Source organism: Lontra canadensis, unplaced genomic scaffold, assembly GCF_010015895.1.
Source record: "Lontra canadensis isolate GAN:19392208 unplaced genomic scaffold, GSC_riverotter_1.0 scaffold46, whole genome shotgun sequence".
Lineage (NCBI taxonomy): Eukaryota > Metazoa > Chordata > Mammalia > Carnivora > Mustelidae > Lontra > Lontra canadensis.
Genome location: NW_022631040.1, coordinates 483,181 through 500,446, shown reverse-complemented (window position 1 = coordinate 500,446; position 17,266 = coordinate 483,181). Strand labels below are relative to the sequence as shown.

At 35.1% G+C, this 17,266-nt stretch overlaps 1 protein-coding gene across 5 annotated transcripts in view; it reads right to left on the bottom strand.

The window, feature by feature from the left end:
• Nucleotides 1-17,266, bottom strand: part of KCNT2 (potassium sodium-activated channel subfamily T member 2) — a 344,381-nt gene that overhangs the window by 23,409 nt on the left and 303,706 nt on the right. For 3 of the 5 annotated variants that reach the window (XM_032872884.1, XM_032872885.1, XM_032872887.1), the window contains one exon: nucleotides 15,049-15,099. The exons of the other annotated variants lie outside the window; for them this stretch is intronic. In XM_032872884.1, coding sequence (XP_032728775.1) covers nucleotides 15,049-15,099 — 51 coding nt within the window. The remainder of the gene's footprint in view (nucleotides 1-15,048; nucleotides 15,100-17,266) is intronic. 5 annotated transcript variants of the gene reach the window in all.

The window sequence follows — 17,266 nt, the reverse complement described above, 5'->3', positions numbered from 1 at the left end:
TATTCTCCAGAGGAAGGAAAAACAATGAACAAATTCAGAAAGTCTATTTTAATTTACTTCTATACTATTAAATCTGATTTTAAAGTAAGAAGCTTTCCTTTGATTGTAGGCCCTTAAAAAATAAGACCTTCCTGTTTCAAACTGTTGCTTTTCATACCAGAAAGTTAAATGAAATGCAACATAGTTCAAAGCAGGAAGTCTTACTTAACTAAAACCATGCAAATGCAAATGGACAGTTTCCTGAATTATACTGTGCATAACACCAACATTCATGAATCTGCCAACTCTGTTTCCCTTCTGTTTGAAATTCAGCTCTAATATGCATGTTTGTTGGCTTGTAAAGTAATAGAGTTTAAATTACCAATTTAACTAAGGTCAAGAGGTAGATCCAATAAAATCCTTTAAAAGTGAATATAAATTATGGAGTCTCAGTCAATGATTTGCGTACAATTCCTACTGACAAGCTATGAAACTATCTCACACTTAAATTCAATGAAAAATTTAAATATTCTTCCCTACTTCTGTTTAAAAACAGTAAGCAATATTAAAAACAGTTTAACTTTCAAGTCTCCACAATAAGAGAGCATTTTATTAAGTATTTTCAGAAAACTTATTTGAGATATAGAATTTAAACTGCAAGTATTAAAATGTAGACAGCTGCATGGTTTTACAATAATGGGTACCTTTATAAGTCTTAACTTCCTCTAGTCTCACCTACCTGATAATATACTGAAAACCCTCTTCTGTGAAAGTAAAATATATAAACCCTTGGGAATATCTACCATCAGTAAAGAATATCAATCTTTGTTCAGTAGTTTCAGTTTTTATGTACTCTGTAGCAAAAATGAAAACATTCATATTTAGACATTTGTCTTGCAGAGTTTAGTTAATCACAATTTTACATTTATTTGAAGTGATCTTTCTAGTCATTGGTTTCTGTGAGTAATAGTTTGATTTCCTACAAATATGTGGAAATAGTAGTCTTGCCAGTCCCATAATTCAAGTAGAGGATGAAACACTATTTGTCTTTGTGAATGCTTTTTCTTAGTTATGTATATCAGGAATTGTATCAAGTAAGCATCTAAAAGATGAAATGAAGCCTATATGTGTATTAGTTAAGCATTACTGAATACCCTATTCATCATTGTTTTGAACTTCCTTTAGAAAAGAATAACATGATTTATACATATAATCTATAGGATTCAAGAGGTCTTTTTGTCAATTACTCAATAAAATAAGTATCATTTCTTTGTATATTTCACTGTAAGTACAGAAAAAAGTAATTAGAAGGATTTTAGGGTTAATTTTAAGAAATGAACTGACAACACATAGATTGTTCTCTATGTGTTTGGAATTTGTAGGTCTTTCTCTCATCCTTCCATATGACATAATGAAAAGGACACTGAATTTTATGTATAGGATTACAAATTTGAATGATATTTTGAATACTTCCTAGCTTTGTTCCTACAACAAAACTGCTTAATCACTATGTAAAATGAGAATAATAATAATACCCATCTTCTACCTCAAGAAATGCCCTACAAATTCCTATAGTACATTAATATATAAAGAAAAATGCGCCAACTATAAATTTCCACATATAACAATGTTAATATTTCAAGTTAAAATGATTATTGACAATATCAATTTCAATGGAAATAAACATTCGTTATTCTATTCCTGGGAAATAAACATTCGTTATTCTGTTCCTGGGTACGGAATATTGTGTATGCCTGTGTGTTTTTTAAAAAAGGTCCATTTATAAGTATACTTTCTTGCTGTCATTTCATCATCTGATTTGACTCTATTGTGTTTTGAACATGTCACACTATGATCTAGTGGAAATAGTTTGCTGGGAGACACAGAAGTGCCTTAATCATTGGACCTTTTCCAGAATTAGAGTCAGAGTGATACAATGTTTAAAAGCAAGTGTGGTAGCCATAAGAGAGACCTGGGTTTAAATACAGTGTCTCACCACTTAATCAGCTCAGTGCTTGAGGTTACATAAACTAAGTTTATCCCCATTTCCCTATCTGAAAAATAGTAATTATATTTTTACTTTGCCCACAGTGTTTTTTCAGAAGATCTAAGAGATAATACTTGAAAAGAGCAATATTAATATAGTGCCTGTCTCAGCAAATGCTTACTAAATGTTAGTTAATATTATGGCTCATGATCTGGCATGAAGAGACAGTAAAAGAGAGAAAAGAAGAAATAATTATGAGGGATTATATAAAAGTGAGAAATGGGTATGAAAAAGACAGGGAATGACTCATATTTGTGATGCAGTTTTCTCTATCAGTGACCATATTTCACAAGAAATCAAGGTGCTAGAACAAAACCTTGGGGGTAAAGATTCCTTGGTTAAAGTTTCATGAATTTGAAGATGAGAACAATATATAACTGAAAGTGGAGATTTATTGCCCTATCCTGCTTCTATAAATTATTCTTCACCATTTCTATGAATAATGAGAGGAATCTGATTTGATGTTTCTGTACTTTAATTACCAGAAGACTGATATAATTATTAATGTGAAAAATCAAGACTTAATACTAATGCTTATGAGAATGAAAAAAAAAAGATATTTTCATATTGTTATGGTCTGATCTGAATGTTATATTCAAAATATGTTAAAATCTTAAAATTTGTTAAAATCTTAACCCCTAAAGGTGATGGTTTTAGTAGGCCATAGGTGTGGAGTCCTCATGAATGGGGTAAATGACCTTAGAAAAAAGACCCCAGAGAGATCCCTAGCGCCTTCTGCCCTGTGGTTAAACAAATGAGAAATCTGCAGTCAGAAGGGGGTCCTCACCTGACCATGTTGCCACCCTGATCTCCCACTTCCAGTCTCTAGAACTGTGAACAATCAATGTCTGTTGTTTATAAGCTACCCAGCCTATGGTGATTTGTTATAGCAATTTGAATGGATGAAGACATATTTTATATGAAATGCTTTCAGGAGCATATTCATACAGTTCAATGAGGAAATAAAAAAAAATCTAATCAATAATTTTCATATAATTTTAAGGCATTATTATTTTTAAAGTTATATTATTCTCCAAATATTTATCAAACAATATGGTTTTTTAAAAAGGCTAAAAATATTTCTTCAAAAGAATAAGAATTGGCAGCTTTATAAATGAGAAAATGTTTCCTATGCCTAAAATTACTTTTAATTACTTTCATTGTTTTCAGAAAGTCAAGAAGTGTCAGGATCACAATAAATATCATTCTTTTCCACACTCTACACACACACACACACACACACACACACACACTCCAAAATGACCTAATTCAACTTCCTCTCAACTTTTTTATTGAAGTTATTCATGTCATAAGGTTATTGAGCAGTGTGTGGAATAAAGTGGTATTTTAAAATAAATCAATTCACTCAGTAGTTTGAAAGTGAGTGTTTGTAATCTGGATTCATGGCTCCCTTAAGAATAGATTTATAGGCTTTAAAACAGCCTTAAACTGTGCTATTTGATTTATGACTTAAGAAATTCTGAATTGTTGCTAAAGAAAACAGAGGAAAATGAAACCACAAAAGATATGCAAGTTTAATATTTATTTATTTACTTATTTATTATTTCAAGTTTTATATATATTTAATTCTAGTTGGTTAATATATATGGTAAAATTGGTTTCAGGTGTAGAATCTAGTGATTCATCACTTATATATAGTACACAGTGCTCATCACAACTAGTGCCCTGCTCAATACAATACCCATCACCCATTTAGCCCATCCCCCACCAACCTCCCCTCCAACAACCCTCAGTTTGTTCCCTATAGTTAAGAGTCCTTTATGGTTTGCCTTTCTCTCTCTCTTTTCCCCCTTAACTTAACATTTTATAAAAGAACTCCTATCTAATGTTTTCCATTAAAGGAAAGTTAAATTATAAGAATACTTGAGACATCATCTAAATTTAAATCCATATGCACTTTGGCTAGTGACTTTGTGTCCCATGGAAGTTTTTTTGAATTAAAAAAAAAAATTCATACTAAGATGTTTCTGTACTTTCTATAAAGGCTCAGTTTATAAGTTTACTTAGTCTGTGATCTAAGTAGATATAGAAAATAACTAATTACATTGTATTTAGATGTACTGTTTTATTTACTTACTTATTTATTTATTTATTTTGAGAGAGAGAGCACAGGACTGGGACAGGGCTAGAGGGAGAGGGAGAGAGGCAATCACAAGCGGACTCTCCATCCAGGATAGAGCCACATGTAAGGCTGGATAACAGGACCCTAAGATCATGACCTGAGCAGAAATCAAGAGTCCAACACTCAACCAACTGGGTCACCCAGATGTCCCATACTTAGATATATTTTCAACATATTTTCAGAATCATAGATATAATTAGTTAATAAACATATTATAGTCTAAAAAATTCCAAATTTGGAATCAAATAGTAGGTTGTATTTTCAATCCTATCCAACCAATACTTCATGACTTCCTATAAACCAACTGAGCTTCCTGAAAAGTAGTGACAATTTTCAGAATTCTCATGACAAAAATAAACAAAACTTAAGAGAATCTGTAGTAAGACTCCAACATAAATTCTAAAGCCAAATAATTACTCAAGAATTTAGGTTCAAAATAATAGCTTTTACTTTTTAAAGCTAATCACTTGGTGGAATAACAAAAATTATTTCAAAATCTTGACTTTATTTTCCATGTCTAAAAATCAGATATTTCATCTACATAATTCTCTTTGATAGCTTTCTACTTCATCTATTATTCTGTGACTATAAAGTTGTTACTCTAAGTACATAGAACCTCCATTAACTTGCCATTTCAATTCCACAAGTTTGAAAGTCAAATTTAATTTTACGTCCAAGTGAAAAGAAATTCCAAGTTCTCTATTTAGAGATAATGCTAAATAATCCACAAATTTATGCTAGTTTTCTACTACTGTTCATCAGAATACATCTTCCTCTTTTCTCCTTTTTTCTCCTCTCTTTCTCATTCCCTCTTCTCCCACCCCATAAGCAGGACCCAGCTTTCTGTTATTAGCCCTAAAAGAAAATCAGACCTAGTCAATTACTTTTACACTTATGAGTTAAATCTCTTTTTAAATTTTTGTTCTAGATTTACACATTAAGTTGCATATTCACACATCCTTGGCAATCTGGTTTTGTGTATGTGTGAGTGCATGTGTGTATGCACATTTAATTAAATCTTTGCTTTCTTTGGTCTTTGTGGAATTTGAAACATAGCTAATGTATTGTCTTGGTATTATTTCTCACATTATTTTTTTCCCTTGAGCCTTCAAAACTGTCACTCAGAAACAGCTAACATACAGAGATTTCAACTGTCTACTGCCTTTGGACTTTCCTAGAGTTTTAAACACAAAAAACAGTACTTTTTTCTTCCTTCTTTAGGCTCTTGAATACTATTGCTAAATAAATGGTGGCTGTCTTCCCTTAGATTTTAAATAATTAATTTAAATAATTCATCTGTGTTAATAAGAATAAGTTGAGAAGGGAGTGTCATCCTCATTTTTAACTGGTTGTGTTATTATGTTAGAAGTCCTAAAAAAGTGATTCATAAATCTGTAGATGATGGAGAAATGAAATATATGTTACTTATTTTATGTTTCACTACATGTTCAGGTAGTTATGCTCCAAAAGAATTACTTGAGTTCTCGAATTTATATGGACCAATATCTGGGGAACAGGTGTGAGAAAGGATGTTAAGGGTGCAGGATAATGGTGGAAGAAACATAAAGTTGACAGAATTTATTGATATGGACTCATGAAGTAGAGTTTCTTTTTGGAAGTTGAACCTTGGGGAGTTAGAAACGGTTCTAATCGTTCATCTGGTTGGTTGGCTGTAACAGGTACCAAAAGGTGGCCCATAGCAAGCAAGTTGGACATGCAGGACCTAACTTAGTTTAATATAAAGCAAGGGACTGAAGCTTTGAGATTGGAATTTGAGAGTAGATTTGTCACTTAAGACCTATTCATCCACAATAAGAGGGTCTAGAAGGTATTCCTTTTACCACAACTGTAAGCAATAAATTTGTGAGCTGAGCTCCAGTATCCTTGAAGAGTTCAACGATCACTCTTCTCTCTAAGGCCACACCTTAGAGTGGTAATTGCAGTCACTCAGTTGGGAAACCTAAATGAAATGGGAGTAGATCAATCAATCCCAAGGAGGCAGGGGCCAAGTAGAGGCAATCAATTGTCCAAGGCAAGGTGAGTGAACATGGTTGTTATAATGGACAGCAGAGTCAAAGCAGCAATCAGAATATTCCAACTTGCACAGACCTATGGCACTAGCTAATTGGTCATTGTGTTCCTATAGGTAAAACAGATAGGAAAACTACTAAAATTTTACCTAATCTGCATAAGTATAAAACATCTAGATCAAGTGAACAAAACTCTAACCTGAATCATAAAAGTAGAGTAACAACCTTTCAAATAATACCGAGATTTTAGCAAGTTTAAAGAACCAAAACACTTCAGTGAAAGAGAGGCTTATTCCTTTTGTGGAAGGATTCAGTACACTGCCAAAAATCTATACCATTAATCTTTTTTTCCAGCCTTCCCCAAAGGGACATATGACCTTTCACCAGGGTAACTGTACACTGAAGAAAAAGAAATAATCAGAACTTTTAGAGACTAGTAGACACTGGCTTTGAAAAGGGACTAATTCCACGGACACTCAAAACATCACTTTGGTCCACCAGTTAAAGTAGGAGCTTATGGAGGTCATGTGATCAATACTTCAGGTCTGTCTCACAGTGGACTCAGTAGGTCCCAGAACCCAACCTGTGGATATTTTCCCAGTTCCGATCCCAACTGGCTCCCTGACCATACTGACCCATATGTTGGGAAAAGCCACGTAGAAGCCACTAAAACTGCTTCTATCTAAGGAAATATTAAACTAAAACCAACACTGAATTCCTACAGGGATTGCAGAAATTAGTGCCACCATCAAGGACTTGAAATATTTACGTGTAGTGATTTCTACCACATCTCCACTCAATTCACCTATTTGGCCAGCACAGAAGACAGATGGAGCTTGGAGACTGACAGTGGATTATCTTAAATTGAACCAGGTGTTAACTCCATTTGTAGCTGTTGCACCCAATGTGGTTTCATTGCTTGAACAAACTGACACATTCCCTAGTACCTAGTATGCAGCTTTTGATCTGGTAAATGTCTCTTTATCCAAGCGCATCAATAAGGAACACCAGAATCATTTTGTGCTCAGCTGCCAAGGTCAGCAATATATCTTCACTGTCCTACCCTACTGGTATATCAACTCCCCAGCTCTATGCCATAATTTCGTTTGCAGAGAACTTGACAATTTTTCCTTCCTACAAGATATCATGTCAGTCCATTACAGTGATGACATTATGCTGATTGGACCTAGTAAGCAAGAAGTAGTAATGATCCAAAACTTACTGATAAGACATTTGCAGGTCATAGGATGGAAAAGAGATCTGGAAAAAATATAGGGGACTCTTACCTCAGTGAAATTTCGAGGGGTCCATTGGTGTGGGGGATGGCAAGATATCCCTTCCAAGGTAAAGAATAAGTTGTTGCATCTAATCCCTCCTACAACCAGAAAAGAAGCACAACATCTAGTGGGCTTCTTTGGATTTCAGAGGCAACATATTCCTCACTCAGAAGTGTTACTCTGGCCCATTTACTGGGTAACCCAAAACCCTGCCAACTTTTAGCAGAATCCAGACAAAAGAAGGCTCTGTAAGAGGTTCAGGCTGCTATGCTAGCTGCCCTGACACTTGGGTTTTGTGTTCTAGTAAAACCAATGGCGCGTGCAATGTCACTGGCAGATAGGAATACTGTTTGGAGCCTTTGGCAGGCCCTAATACATGAATTGCTGCTCAGGCCCTTAGAATTTTGGAGCAAAGCCCTGCCATCCTCTGTGAATTGTTACCTTCTTTGAGAACAAAGGAGCTCCTTTAGGGCTCTTTTAATATTATCATACTCTGTGATTTAGGTCAATGGAAAACTGCAAGAACACAATCGAGATAAAACTACTAATGGCCCAGACCATTTGTATGAGTTTGGGGCTTTTGTTAAAGTGGCCCTATGCCCTAGGTCTCTGATTTATATGTGTGTTTCATACTAAATTGTGTGTAGAGATATCAGTAAGGATCATGACAGACACTACATTCAAGGAATGAGTCTTACCCTATGACCGTCAGTTGTATGCCTCAACCTGGTATCGATCTCCATCCCATACAACATTCAGGGGAAGAACTGATATTCTGTGTATTATACAGGCCTATTACATGGTTGCTTGTGTGGAGGAAGAGCAGTGGCCACGCTGAGGTCCACACTCCTGAAAACAGCTCACTAAGATGCTACAAAATGCTGCTTCTGCTGCTATGCATCTGTAACAACAGACTCTGATCCCCACAGTTAGAAGGAAAAGTACTCATGTGCCTGTGTGGCATAGCTAAGGGGTTAATTCAAAACTCAGTGAAGACTTGGGTTCTAAATAAATAAGTAAATAAATAAATTCAATGAAGCAACCACTGCCATCTGGGAGACCCATAATTCTAATGAAACTCATCAGAGACTCTCTGGAAGAGGAGACGTATAACCATGAGGAGGGTAGAAAGGTACCCCCAAGGGACTAGCCACCAAAGACAGCGATTACTGGGAATCAAAGGGATGGAAACGCGCACACACACACACACACGCACACACACACACAAACACACACACAATTGGGTATATGGGAGGAAACCATTGAAACAGAAAGTCCAAAATTTGTTCAACTTGAAAATTTTTAGCTTGCTAGAAGAATTTTTAAGACAAAAAGATACGGTGCCTGGGTGGCTCAGTGGGTTAAAGCCTCTGCCTTCAGCTCAGGTCGTGATCCCAGAGTCCTGGGATCGAGCCCCACATTGGGCTCTCTGCTCAGCGGGGAGCCTGCTTCCCCCTCTCTCTCTGCCTACTTGTGATCTCTGTCTGTCATATAAATAAAAAAAATCTTTAAAAACAAAACAAGACAAAAAGGTAAAAGGAAGCTGATTGTCTTTGTGCTTCTGCAACATTTGTTCCAAGTTTTAATATCTCCTGAACTGTACCAACTGGCAAACTTTTAGGGCTCCTTTTTATTTTTTAATTTGGGTGAGGTTCACATTACAGTTATGACTAGAGATTCCAATAACTTAAAGTGCTGTAAATAGGGAGATTGCAATAAAATTAAGGTGATCTCTATACTCTTAGGGGGGTTATCAGATATAAAATAAAAACACATAAGTATATCTCATCTTAACCATCAGAACGATCGCCCTGCCTAAATCCCCCATGGTTATAACACCCATTGTCCTACAGTATCCTCTAGTAGACACTGTACACACTAATCCAATGAATAGTAAGTGAAAATTAAATGAAATAAAATCCTTGCCACTTACAACTGGTTTGTATGTCCAATGTAAATAGTTAATAAGGCCTTCACGGATTGAACAGGGTTTTCAAGGATTAAAACCAATTATAAGAACTATGCAGAGAAGAGATGATAATCACCACTGCTTCCCCATTTTACAGTCCATTTGACCTGTTCTTAAACCTGGAAAGAATGAATGGAACCCCACAGTAGAGTATCCCAACCTTAATGCCATGTTGCCAAGTATTAAGGTGCAATACCACTAGTAGTGAAATTATTGACTCCCATCAGCAATTGATAGGTACTTTACAGTCATAGACTTGACTTACATACTCTATTTCATGCCTATTTTGACAGCGTCTCAAGCAATTTCACCTTTGAAGGAACACAAATACTTCTTTACCTTGCTACACATAGGATACCTTAAACCCCTTGCAAACACACTCAGTCTTTGCAGGCAAGATCTTTACTGCATCCAACTTCCTCCAGGAACAGAAGTATAGTATGACTTTATATTGATGATATCTCTTACAAGAACACAAAAAGGGATGGGCCATTGTTTTACACAAAATGCAAGTTTCCTTCAACTTAGTAAAATTTCTGGACATTATCTGTTCAGTCAAGGGATGTTCCAACACTGATACTGTCAAGAAATAGTTATTGATCTAATAGTCCCAACAATATTAAAACAAATTTACATCTTTTAGTCTTTTGGGTTCTGGAAGCAGCATATTCCTCATTCACAAATTTTTAAAGCCCATTTACACTGCTACTTTCAAACTGGCCCACACAGAATGAGTTACAACAACTAGATTCTCTCCAAATAGCAATGCAGCCATCAATTACATTAGTTTCCCCCTTCTTCCTCCAGATTCCTTTTCTGTAGCTCCTCCTCCAGTATTCCTGGAAACTGTGAACTACTCACAATGACCAAACTGCCCATAGGCTTTCAATGAAAAAAACTGTCCACCTTGGTCATAAGCTATACATTATGGGAACAGGAATTACAAGGCAGGTGTCCTTAAACATCTACATAAAAATTACAAGTAAAATAATACCTAGGTGCCAAAATTAGTGACAGAAGAGGTATAAATAAAATCATAAAAGTTTGAACAGGATTTTTTGAAAGGATTGCTCTGTGTTGAGGATACCTATGACTGAGTTCAGTAAACAGAACTGAGCAGTTGTGTGAAGCACTGTCCAAGGTATGTGGGATACAATAATGGAAAGATAGATGTGTTTTAGAGATAACTCCTTAATTTTAACTTTTATAGCTCACTATCCTCAGTTGGGAAAGTAGAAGAAAAATGAGAAGTTAAGACTGGAAAAATTGACTATAGAAAAATTGACTATCATGGAGGCGAAGAAGTATTTCATGGTTTAGAATGGGCATTGAATATTATCAAATAGTTCTTACTACAGCTTTTTGCCCTCTAATATACATATCATAAATAGTATCTATTGTTATGGAGACACCAAGGAAGAAGAAGAGAAGTAATAAAAGGTCTTGGCTTATTTAGGACCATAGCATTACCCATGATGGGAGCTTTTATTTTTCACACTTATTTATTTACTTTAGAGAGAAAGAGACAGAGAGAGAGAGGGGTGGGGGAGGGACAGAGGGAGAGGGAGGGAGAGACTCTCAAGTAGACTCCCCCTGAGTTTGGAGCCTGACACAGGAATTGAGCTTATGACCCTTAGATTATTGGAGCCAAAATCAAGAGTCAGACACAACCAACTAAGCCACCCAGGCAGCCCTGTGATGGGAGATTTTTTAATTCAGGTTATACATCTTTCAATCATATGTATGTTATAGAGATTACTGGTAATCCTGAGAAATGAATTTTCTAAATAGTAATTTGCAATATTTAAGGGTTAATATTTCTCTAAAGCATACATAACTCTTTTGAGTTGTAATATACAGAAATGTATTTCAAGTATTTAATGAAATTGCCTTAATTATGTCATGTTTCTTTGACAATGCTACTAACCAATGTCACTAACACCATTTTTTTCATTGTTTTTCTTGTGAAGTCAATGTCCACTTTCTTTCATTGTGTAGTAGTGAAATGTTTTTTATGTTCTCTGAAGATAAAACATTTTTTTCTTCTCCTCAAAATAATGCTTAAGTCTTTTTTTAAGGTGGAGTGATAATATCAGCATCAGAATTATTATTGTACATTTTGTAATTACTTTTTTTGTAAGTGTCAAGATACTTTTTTACTAAAATTTACTAAAATTTTACTAAAATTTACTAAAATAGTTAATTTTATCTGTTGTAATCCATACACTGATGTGTGTCTAATAGATCAGAATAAAAGTCTGGCCCAAATTTAGACTGATTTCATCATCATTAATTTGTGGTTTATAAGGAAACTAAAAAGTGGTTTTCCTTAACCAATTCATTCATTTTATGTCTAGGAATAACGACATATAAGAACATATTTGCTTTTACATAAAACACCCTTTTGGGTTGTCTATGTTTAGGTTTTCTTATATATACATACTTATATATGTGTGTATAAAGAATAGTTTATATACCTGAATAGCTTTAAACTGTAAAACAGACTTACAACAAGCAAATAATCAATACAGGAGCACTGAATAACCACAGAGGGTTAACAGGCCCAGAAAGGTATTCCAAAGGTTTATGTTATTAAAATCATACTTTCATTGCCAGTTTTGTTCCTCTTCACAGTTCAGTGGTTTTTTGTTTTGTTTTGTTTTAAATTTTATTTTATTTTTTTTTTTTGGTGTTCCAAGATTCATTGTTTATTCACCTCACCAACCGCTCCATGCAATAGGTGCCCTTCATAATACCCACCACTAGGCTCACCCAACCCACCACTCCCCTCCCCTCCAAAACCCTCAGTTTGTTTCTCAGAGTCCACAGTCTCTCATGGTTTGTCCCCCAGTTTTTCCATCATTTTCCAGAATTATAGGAATACACAGCCTAAGGCAATGTTTTCAACCATGGGTATACATGTATGAGGCAGATCCTACACACTGTAGGGTAAGTCAGGGACAGTATCATTCTATCATCTCCAGTATTTTACAGTCCAGAAAAAAATGACCTAAGCATACGAGTTTATGGAAAACTATTACTGTGATTCTAATAGGCATAGAGCACAATTTCACCATGCTCCATTTTAAACACACACATATCTCACACACACACACACACACACACACACACACACACACCTCTTTTCTGTTGAGAACTACTTCCCTAAAGCATATGCAGTTATGGATAAATGAGCTTGTGGAAAGAAAATTTCTATGCTATATGTAATGTCTTAATTAAAGAACAAACACAATGTAAGACTTGGAAGTATAAATATGCAATTTCATCTTTAAGAACCTATACAAAACAATATTATTGATCTAAGTATACTGTTGCTTGCATATCACCACTCCTTTAAAAAGACCTAGATGACCCAAATCAACTTTATAATTTTCCATTTGGTTCTGATTATTTTGTAGACTTTAGCAGCCATTCAAGGAGCTGTGAATGAAGGCTTAATTCACTTCCCACGGCAATGCAAAGTGAAGGAATGATTTCCACGCAGCTTAAGATGTTAAGTGGACAGAAAGCCATGACTATGCAGTTAAATTAAATCAAACAGATTGGATGCATTTAAACAGCTTCTTGCTAATAAGTATGCCATTGAGATTCTAATTAAGTTAGAGTAAGTAAAAAATGCAAGTAAGAAATGTTTTCCTGGGGATGGAAATGCACAAGATAAGGATCAGAGCCAGAAAATTTTATTTATTTTATTTTATTTAAAGATTGTATTTATTTATTTGACAGGGAAAGAGATCACAAGTAGGTAGAGAGGCAGGCAGAGACAGAGGGGGAAGCAGGATCTCCGCTGAGCAGAAAGCCTGATGAGGGACTCGATCCCAGGACCCTGGGATCATGACCTGAGCTGAGGCAGAGGCTTAATCCACTGAGCCACCCAGGTGCCCCAGAAAATATTTTAAAAGAATTGTAAAATAAGGTAAGAAAAAAGATTCAAGAGTAAAATTTCTGTAAGAAAGTGAAAGAAAATGACAAATGAGCTCAGACTTATGGAGTGTGTGTGTGTGTGTGTGTGTGTGTAAAATAGAGTGTATTTGAGGTTAGTGGATATACCTATGTTTGACCAATGTCACAAGGTATTTATTCAAATTACAAGAATCATACTATTATATTATTTACAAATATAAGTGTATTGAAACAAATGTTTTCTAAGGGAATACCATCCAATCAAAATTGTATAGCACAGAAAATTAATGAAATAGGATCTGTGTTACTCCCTGTAGTTTGCCCCAGAATTGTTTGCCATTAGCTGTCTGTGAACAATTAACACATATTTGCTCCTTTTTATAATCTGTGAAGTGATAGGGGTTCCTGGGTGGCTCAGCCATTAAGCGTCTACCTTCGGCTCAGGTCATGATCCCAGGGTTTTGGGACTGAGCCCTGCATCATGTTCCCTGCTCAGCGGAGCTCAACTCCCCTTGCTTGTGTTCCCTCTCTCACTGTCTCTCTCTGGCAACTAATAAATAAAATCTTAAAAAAAAAAAAAGGATTTGTGAAGTGGTAATTATATGTTCCCTATTTTGTCTTCACTTTGCTATGTGTTGAGAATAGACCATTTTACACACAGGTAGTAAAAGGAAGAGCCAACATTTAAACCTAGATCATCTGGTACCAAGTCCATTGCTCATGTGGTCAGGCAGAATAATTGAATAAATGATTTGTACCAGGAACAGGGACAGAAGGAGCATCAATAAAGAATGGCCAGTATATAGAGTAGTTTAAAATCTAGCAACAAGAAATTTGACTTGATATAGTAGGCATCAAACACCAACTATATGCATCATGCATCATGTGAACAAAGTAAGGAATATGGTCATTAATCTGTCTGTTCTATGTAAAATATTGAAGGGAAGAGAATTTAGATATAGTAAATGCACCAAGATGTACTTAAATTCAAGAAAAGGCGTGAAATTCTGATGTTAGCTTTCTGAGAAATCTTTCTTGTATGTTTACTGATGCATTCCAAGCATCTAGGTGGGTGCATTTGATGGCTAGTGGTTCTCGATAAATATTTATAGTTCTAGTAGATAATAAAATAGAGAGGATCTGGCAGAAAATGAGTATGTTCTTCATTTTTAAAACTTAGAAGGACAGAAAACACAAACTTGCTATCTATCAACATAGAGGTGATAATTGAAACCACAAGACATAGCAAGTGTTCTGAGATCAAGTGTAGAAAAAGACTGAAAGACTACAAAACACAACTTTAGTAAATGCCTGGTTAGTGTTCAAGTGTCATTTCCCATGTTGATTCTCAACCAAAGCATCTGAGGATCTCAAAACAGATGGTGGAAGAGAGATGTAGTTCAGAAATCAGTAGAGGCTGCTACAGTGAGAACTAGTGATTAAAAGAATCTCTGGTGTCAGATAGCGATAAATTCTAAAAACCACGTCTGCGGCTTCCAAAGTTTTTGGTATTGGTCAAGTTAACTTGTCTACATCTCTGCTTATTTCAAAACAAGAATAATATTGTCCGCCATATTGGCTTCTGGTGAGGATTAAATAAAATAATAGAGTGCTGAGCATTGTGCAGGGATCAAGCTAAAGGCTCTGGGTGAGACTGATTGCAATGAAGCTTAGCCTACCTTCAGGTGGTTAACGGAGTACTTTCTGGAAACTAAAGATGAAGTCCAGTCCTAGAAGGGAGACAAAGGCAGATTGCTGCAGCTACTTGGAGTCTTGGGCTCCATAGCCAATCCCAGGGACAATGGGTTAGGGAGAAGCCTTCAGATGAAGATCACATTGGCACCATCTAGAAATGAGCTGTTATAGGCAGAAACTGAACAGTAGAAAGAAGGGGGAAAGTTTAAGAAATAAATCAATAGAAACAGGTAAAATAGGTAAAGAAAGTAACTCATAATATGAAAACTGAGGAAAAGAAAATTTTAAGATGTAGGAGGTAATGAACCCTACTAAAGATTATATGATGTTTAAACAAATAAAAACTAATTTAAAATGCCACGGATTTTGGCTTAAAGATTTCTACTGACTGAAGAATAGGTAAGTATAGCAGTGGAGAAAAAAACTGTTGAAGATACTGATAAGGAATAAAATTGACAGCATATATGAACTTTTCTCAGAGTTAACAAGAGTAAGATAAGAAAAAAAAAAAAAGAATAATGGGGGTCCTGACTGCAAAGCATGCAACTCTTGACCTTGGGGTCATGAGTTCAAGCTACCCAGAGGGTGTAGCAATTACTCAAAAATAAAAAAAAAAAAAAATCTTTAAAAAAGAAAAAGTAGGAGAAAAAGGAAATCTTTTCTTGAGAACTGGGGAAAGGTGTATATTCAAAGGTAAAAGGAGAGAGTTGATGGAGAGGGAAACAAAAAAAACAAAACCAAAAACTAGAACTGGAAAGGATGGAAATTGTTGTAGAAACAATTGGAATTACAAAGATAAATGTCTTCATATCCAAACTACAATTAGAGGTTTTTCTTTTCTTCACAAAAAGGATTGTAAGAAAGGTTCTTATATTGGAAAACTTAAATTTCTCAGTAAATTAGAGGGGAGGCACTTCATTTACATAGGGAACCGAATGAAAGATGTGGAGACCTAAAATAATAACTATAAGAAAGAAATCAATTAGTGGGAAAAAGTTCCAAGAGTCAACTTGCAATTGGCTGCCATGATTCAGAAGTGAGCCACATTTTGCCTTCCTGCATCTGAGATGGTAAGTTAGAGACAAGAGGTGACAGGGACGTGTAACAGCTGAATAAAAGCAAAGAACATTTGAATCAACACATAGAACTGCAACATAGCCAAACTTACATCTAAAAGTTTCACTCCACTTCCCAACGTAAAGCTATAAATTTTTTAATCAAATGAAAATTCTGTTCTTTCTGGAGCATAGAGTGAACCCCAGCAAGTGTTTCTACCACTGTGGACCAGGTCCGGACTTATACCTGAGAATCCCTTTGGGAAAGACAAGGTGAAGTAACTTTGCTTGTGACACATTACTAAAATATTTTATGGAAAAAACGCATGCCAATTCAAGGCACTTGAGGTTGTATTTGTGCAGCTGGTCAAGTCAAATACTGGTATAAATTAAAAATTTAGAAATATATTTTGATCTCATTATAAAACATGTTCTAAAAAAGCAACAATAAAACTCTAAAATAAATTTCTCAAAATCAGTATGTGCCAGGGATATGTTCTGTTTTGATCTAAAATTTTAATTTCCTCAACCTGCAGGCACCCAGGGTAGCTGAAACCCAAGCAGCTTTGTGCCAAACAAGCATTACATTTCCAGTGTGGACCATGATGTGAAGTAGGTCAGAAAGTGCTTCTCTAAAGCATTATTCATGCAGCCCAAAGGGAAACTTCCTTGGTGAATATTTAGTAAATTCTGAAGGATTCAAGATATAATAAAACAAAATAATATATTGAAAAATATAATAGAGGTATAGCTCATAAAACAATAACTAAATAATTTAAGATGTTTAAAATAATTTAATGAACAAAATTTGTATTTATTATATGGATTCAAATCTATGATGTAGGCAACAGCCATTACATCAAAAATGTGGGTATTATGGATATAGAATTTTTCTCCAAAATCCAACAAGCTCAAAAACAGACCTGTACTTTTATTTTTTTCTTTTTCTTTTTTCTTTAAATTTTATTTTTCTTAAATCGAAGTGTACTTTTAGATGGCAACTTTGGCACATAAGCTTTCCACTTAATGGGCTAAATTCTATGATTGCTTTGACATTCAAAATGCAATTTTTAAAACGTTTATATTTGTAATAATTTCATCAATTATATTTATGCCCGGGAGTCTGTGTTAAGTGCTAAGAACATAA